At 47.0% G+C, this 7,033-nt stretch overlaps 1 protein-coding gene across 1 annotated transcript in view; it reads right to left on the reverse strand.

The window, feature by feature from the left end:
* The window catches only part of FN1 (fibronectin 1), a 52,520-nt gene extending 50,902 nt beyond the window's left edge, over positions 1 to 1,618 (reverse strand). Inside the window, 2 exon segments of the mRNA XM_032693395.1 lie at positions 1,073 to 1,201; positions 1,438 to 1,618. Coding sequence (XP_032549286.1) covers positions 1,073 to 1,201; positions 1,438 to 1,594 — 286 coding nt within the window. The 5' untranslated portion in view covers positions 1,595 to 1,618.
* Positions 1,619 to 7,033: the final 5,415 nt, after the last annotated feature.

Raw genomic sequence — 7,033 nt, forward strand, 5'->3', positions numbered from 1 at the left:
CCAAATTCTGCAGCAGTCCCACCAAAGTCAACAGCAAAGTTCACTACTTGTGAATTGTTCACACTCGTGCATGAGTAAGTGACTACAGAATGTCAGTGTTGCCACCAGACCCAAGATCTGCAACAGCCCAACTTTCTTCACAACTGGACAGATAAAGTTCACTGTATCATAAAGACAAACTTGCTATTGGACTTTGAAACTCTAAAACTTGGGAATCTCTGAAGGGGAAGGAAAGGCAGATTGAATCCCCTTTTATGGAGGAACAAGGAGACTGAGTACTCCTTAAAATACTCCAGCCCTGAGGCAGGCAGCACACGAGCCTTGCAAAACAGATGGCTGGGACGCTCCCATCTGTCTTACGTGAACACTATCAGCCAGGAACCAGTTTTTCTCTCTTCTATCTGCAGAGCAGCATAAAGGAATTACAGCAAACCAGTGGCTTCAGACCAATAAGTACAGATAGATTGCATCTGATAATCTGAACTACACTGTATCCTGGAGAGACGCATCCTCCAGCAGACCTCACATTTCAACTTCTTTCTGTTACCTAAACTTTTTCTGCACAGACTAAACAATCTCATTTTACACTCAATTATAGAAAGCTCACAGCACGGCCGGGGGGCTGTGGAAAGTTGTAAGCTGAAATATTTTTAAACAAGCTGACGACACCGCACAGCTATGAAAAGTTGGGGTGAAGCAATCAAACAGCGCAGAGCCAGAGCTGCAAAGTGACTCCAGATTTGAACTTCCCCGTGCGAGTCCAGGAGTCAGTTCAGTTCATTATAAAGAAGAGGTTTGGCTCCAGAATTAATGTTTAGATCCAATCCTCCACAGAGATGAGTGATGTTTGGCTCAGGATTCTGGTGGCAGGCCCATCACTAATGAAAAGCATTTCTTAAAATCCCAAGCCAGATCTTCAGTGTAATTGAGTGTAGATCCCATTACTGACCCTAAGCACCAAACTTCAGCGGAAAACCCAGGCTGCCAGCTCTAACTCGTACAAGGCTTAGCTTACTCGGCACCAAAAGCCATGCCGGGGTCTCGATGCAGACAAAAGGGGCCACCAACTTACGTTCGGGCTTGCTCTCGCAGTTGAACCCTCGGCTCCCACCGTAGCAGGTACAGACCAGCGTGTTTCCCAGGTAGGTGCGCTCCCACTGCTGGTTTATCTGATAGTACCTTCCATTGTCATAGCAGGTCTCTGGGGGGAGAGGAGGAGGAGGAGGAGGGAGATGCAGAGGGGGAAGAGAAGACAAAGTTCGGCGTTACCGAGGGCAGCAGCCGAGAGGGAAGGGGCGCGGAGCGCACACGTGTGCGGGTCCCGCCGAGCCGAGGGGCGACCCCAGGGCGAGCGCGGGGGGCACACGAAGCCCCCCGGGGCCACCGGAGCTCCCGTGGCACGGCCCGCGCCCTGCCCTGCCCGCGGGCGGTACTCACGCTTGCCCTGCGCGGGGGTGCCCTGCGGCACCGACGTGGTTTGGGTCTGCGCCTGCCGCCGGCTCTTGCCGCCGGCTCCGCGGCGATGTCCCCCCGCCGCCGCGGCCCCCAGGCAGAGGGCGAGCAGCGCCAGCCGCCACACGGTGCGGCCCGGCATCCTGGCACGGCTGGGCTCGGCACGGCTCGGCTCGGCACGGACAGCCCGACGGACGGGACGGCGGCGCCGCCCGGGCGCTATATAGGGCGGGGCGGGGGGGGAGGCGGCCGCCGCCGCCCCGCCGCCCATTGGCCTCGGCGCCGCCGGGGGCCGGGCGGGGGCCGCCACCGCCCCGCCGGGCTCGCCGGGGTGGGAGGCCCGTCCCCCCTCGAGCAGAGCGGCCGTGCCATTTTGTACAACATCTGGCTGAACAAAATGGCCTTTTTTGGGGGGAAGGAGAGGCAAACTTTTCTTTTTTCCTCTGAGCAGCGCTGCCTGTAAGCGGATACTGCTCCGTGCAGGAGGAATAATGTTCTGCACAGGGCAGAAGGTGAGGTGTAACATACGGGTTGGAAATAGAAACCCTGAGTGATGTTTTATCTACTGCTGGGGACTCAAGGTTAAAAGCTTTCACACCTCACTTGGAAAGAACGGTGCAGTGGCATTCCATTCAAAATGAATTTAATACCCTCTTTCTCTGACTTTATTTCTTGCTGTCCAAAGTCAACTTTGAGAAGAAAAGAAAAGTGAAAAAAGAAATGCTAGGTGTTGAACCTTTATTATGTAGAAGGGTTCTTCAGTGTGTTGAGCTAATGTAACTCTGCTGTGTACAAATTTTGTCAGCCTCTTCCATCTATCTTCTTCCCATAGCCATCTCTGCTGCTTTGGGGGGGCTCTCTTTTCCCTAGTTAGAAGGAATACAGCAAAGCAGAGAGTGTGCACAGTAATTGTGACTCTCAAGCTGCCACTGAGCAAAGCACAGTGCACATCCCATTCTGGTGCAGCACCTGGGCCAGCACTAAGTTCAGATCATACAGGAAGGTTGTGTTGCTGACCACTTTCATGCCTCTCTAGAACACTCTGTCTTGGCAAAGGGATTACTAATCTGAAAACTCTGCTGTGGTTCCTGATGTATTAAAGCAACTCTTCAGAAAAACCCGAGTGTGAAGTAGTTGACAGTATATTGAGACATCTTAAGCTGACCTTTCATAGGTCTCCATAAGAGTTCTTCAGCATGTTAGGCACCAACAAGTTGTTGGTTCCACTTACTGCAAACCCACCGTGTCATCTTTACTGGAATGCAAGCAGTAGTATCTCACAGGGGATGAAGACTGTTTCAGCGGGCAGAGTGTGGATCCAGCACGAGCTCTGTTCCAGGAAAGCACGGAGTTGTGACGTCAGGTGTCTGTTTGCAAAGACATTTCTTTTCCTCTGTGTGAGGAGTGCCCACAGATACATTAACACAAGCTTCCCTGATGAAAACTTACTGGAAATTGAAACCTGACCTGGCAATTGAGGTGAGCTGTGGTGAGCTAATTCCCACCTTTTGATTTATTTTTAGATCCACCGCGCTGCTTTTTTTTTTTTTCATTTTTTTTTTCTTTTGAGTTACTGGACACACGTTATCCCTCAAAATAATCACAGAACTAAGGTGGTCACAGTGAGAGGGAGCATTAGCTTTTGAAGGAGGACATGTCATCATAAACTAGCAAATACCCAGTTTCTTAAAATGAGAACCTGCTTTCAGAAAGTGTTCCCGCTTTTCTGAGACCTGAGATATGAAGTGTCAGCCTCACATTCCAGCTCACAACATAGCTGGAATTCTCTGATAAAAGCCAGGTGAAAAGCACATTGTCAGAAAATGTTTCTATGTGACCGTTGGATGTACTTTACCTTGCCTGCTCCAAAGGAAGCATTACCACGTGGAAATCATTGGAAAAGAACAGTTTTCCTTCCAGGAAACATATATGTACAGTGCAGTGAGGAGGCAATTTGAGGTAATTTTTCCAGTTACTGTGTAGAAATCCAGTGAGTATGTGAACAGGTCCTACTGCTGCTACTGGCTGCTAATTGAGCTCAATTGACATGGAAAGGGTAATGAGAAGTCTTCAAGGACAAGAAGATTAGGATACATCAAATTGGCCAGGGAAAACCTACTTAAATGTAAATGCTAAGTACAGGTAATCCATAAGGAACAGGCTGTGGTGGAATAAGCAAACATGAGGAAGAAACCTCTGCTTTTAGTGACTATTTGCAAATGGCATTTAAAAGGTTCGTATCCCAGGTGTCGTCCCCATGAAGGTTAAATTATTAACAATGACCTCATTTCTGTCTGCTTTGAGTCCTGTTCATGTCATTTTGCACTGCACTGAGGTCTTCAAGGGCAGTATAAGTATTTACAGAAAACTGAAAATGGAATTCAGCCTGAAAACTGAATGAGAAAATACAGTGTTAGCAAGCGTGTCACTGTGTCTAATTCTCTCCACAGCATTGGTTACACAAATGCAGGGACAAATGTAAGACTCTTGTTTAAGAAAACATTACTGGAAGCACACAAAACAAAATTACAATTTTCAATGATTTTCAAATTAGTTTCTTGCATAGCCATCATTTATTAGTAGCCAGAAAGAGTCTTAGGAGTCATATTTCAAGACAATTTGGAGCAGCCTGGTTTCACTTCTAAAGGAATCTCTGACAGTAATTCTGACACAAACATGCAGTAATTTTTATATGCATGTTAGCCTTTGTGAGATGTCTCTTATTTATTTTGGGAAATGGATGGAACTCCTTGTCTGTCCTGCTGTCAGTGCATCCCTCGAGCCAACAGGAAATGAAAGGAAGAGTCACCTGAAGTCTTCCTTCAGATGACATCAGTTTGAATTCATAAACCACCCATCCATGGTTTCCTCATCCAAATAAGGATTAGGAATGTCCCAAACCTCTGCTTTAGCCATGGCTATTCTGATTCATATTCTTGGTCTATTCAGATTTTTTTCCTACTGAAATCCTACCTTTTGGCTCTTGGCTAGGAAAGGCACATGCCCTTATAAGGTTCTCCTGACTTTTGTTGCTCCATTGAATTGCTCTGCAGATAAACCTCTCCACTGGGTCGACTTGATTTCCTTTACTGCACACGCTCATGGGGAGCCACACGTATGACTGGGAGCACGGTCTGTCCCCGTAGCCATTCCTCTGCAAATTCCAACAGCAAAGAGGGAAGATGAATCAGTACAGAAAGGACCATGCCAGGTCACTTGTTATTCTAGAAGGAACCTTAGAAAAAAGGCCACGTGGGCTTAATCATCTCCTTCTAAAATTATCACTTATGAGGAACAAGAGTCGTAAAGAGAAGAGGTCAGGATTCCTCTCCTTGACAAAGGGAGACCATTAAACACTTCCTGCAGTTCCCAAATATTTTGCAAGAACTCCTGTTGCGAGCTGAAAATTTCTGAATCATCACAATTTCAAGTCTGTGGTTTTTGTTAGGTCACAGCAAAATTCACTTCGAGGCTGCTGAGGCTCTACTGCACAGTGCTCCATTCACTGCTGAGTGTCTCGTCCAGGAATCCGGAACATCGTTCTTTAAAGGAAATTCATTCCTTCTGCTGGTGAACTGCAGCTTCAGTGAGACGTAACTTTGTGCCGGCTCTCGGAGCAGGAATGAATTTCATCGGGTATAAATGCTTCATGACAGAGCATTAATTAGATCTTTGGCACTCTCAATGGAAATTCCCTTCTCTTCTCCCTCCCCCCTAGTCCTTCCTAATGAAATGTTCGGTGCCATGGACGCAGAAAAGCGCATTTCTTTTCTCTAGCTGTCCGTGGATTCTGATATTTAGTTTGGTCTACCTGAACTGTTGTAGTTTGCCAGCAATGAGAAGCTCACAGCCACAGCTCTTGTTTGGCATTAGGGTCTGCAGTACTGTTTAACCCTTGTGAACCACTCCCTGCAAAACTGGGGGGGGAGGCGGAAATCAGCTTTGGAAAGCAAAGGGAAAGACATTTCCATTCTGATCCAGGTAGAGGAGCTCTTTTGGGGCTTTGGGGTTGTTTGCTTGTTTTCCTGATTTTTTAGGAGGTGTTTACATCGCAAGGGATTTAAGAATGGAAACTGAGACCCTACCCTGCTTCCTGATGCCAGCTTGTCAAGAAAAATGAGAACTCTCATGAGACTCATGACAATGGGAATCAGCAGGCAAGTGGCATGGGACAGTCCTTTCTTCCCAGGAGAAGCTTCTGGATGGGAAGCTTCAGCTTGAAAATAGCTGAAATAGCACCAGCTTGAAATAGCTGAAAACCCATTCTTCATCACATTTTGAGATGTTTCACAGATGCCTGAAGCCTGTTCATGTTGCCCCAAACCCTTTGGAACTCCCATCCTGATGCCCTCCTGGGGAAGTTCTGAGGCACTTCTGAAAACTTGTCAGGGCAGCTCTGGGAGTGAATCGGTGTTTCAGGATGTGTCACGAACACCGTTGAAACGGGACTGTGGGACCTGGCTTGGAACACCAAGCACGGTGGGGCCAGCTCTCCAAAGATGTTATTTTAGGCAGAGCTGGAACTAGTTTGTCCTGAGGGCCGTTCTCCCAAGTTGATGTCTGCCCTGCTCAGATTCTGGTGGCTGTTTTTATTTAGTCATTATGGGTTTCTAACAATAATTTGACTTTTGAGTAATAGAGGGTTTTTTATTTTAATGAAAGGATAACAGTTAGTTATGTCCATGTTGTTAGGATCACTTGCACCTCCCTCAAAGCCCAGAAGCAGAGCTGAAACCCTCCCTTTTTCCACAGCAGTTTTAAAAGTACTAAAGCAAAGTGAAATAATGGTGATATCACCACCACCAGCATGAGGTGAACTTGGCCACAAACTCTGGTGTTTGAGTGCAATTCCTTTTATTCTCTCCCAGTGAATATGGCAAACCACATTGAGTTGTGTTTGATTTTAGGCAGGCCTGGTTTAAATCCAGAAATAAATGTTAGTGCTGGGTTGAGCTTGGCTTGCTGTGAGGAAGTTGAATACACTGAGCAAGCAAACAGCCATTTATTATGATTATTATGGTGGACTGTGTAATGGGTTGAAATTGAGAGTCACAAAGGGCTGAACTAAGCCAGGAGCATCCAGAAGGAAAATATTTTGGCTCCAAGCTGCAGTTTGTCCTGTTTTCTTCTTACCCCTTCCACCCAGTATTATATGGAGCCAAGGACTGTGGACAGTTCTTTTCTGCCAATCTGGAAGGATTTGCTTTTGTTTTTTCTTTCTTCTTCTTTTACAGTTAGTAACCTGATTTTTGGCTGCACTCTCAGAGATGAGAGAAGCTCTCACTTTCACTTGTTTTTCAGCCCTGCCCAGAAGTTCTCATTGGCCTCCTGTTTTACTTTCCAGCTTCTGGGGAAGAACTTGAGTCTTCTCCCTGTCTGTATTCTCACTTTCTTCCTCCTTCTCTTCCACCCTCTGCCTTCCGGTAGCCCAGCTCTCCTGGCCAGCAAGATGTTCCTTGGTTTCTGATGTATTTATTTTAACTTGGCTGTTTCTATGGCCCAGCAATAGTGTCACTTCTCCTGGGATTTTCACAACTCTTCTCTTCTGTGGGTGGGAATCCAGCCCAGAGAGAGGCCCAGA

The sequence above is a fragment of the Chiroxiphia lanceolata genome, chromosome 7 (genome assembly GCF_009829145.1).
Source record: "Chiroxiphia lanceolata isolate bChiLan1 chromosome 7, bChiLan1.pri, whole genome shotgun sequence".
Taxonomy (NCBI): Eukaryota; Metazoa; Chordata; class Aves; order Passeriformes; family Pipridae; genus Chiroxiphia; species Chiroxiphia lanceolata.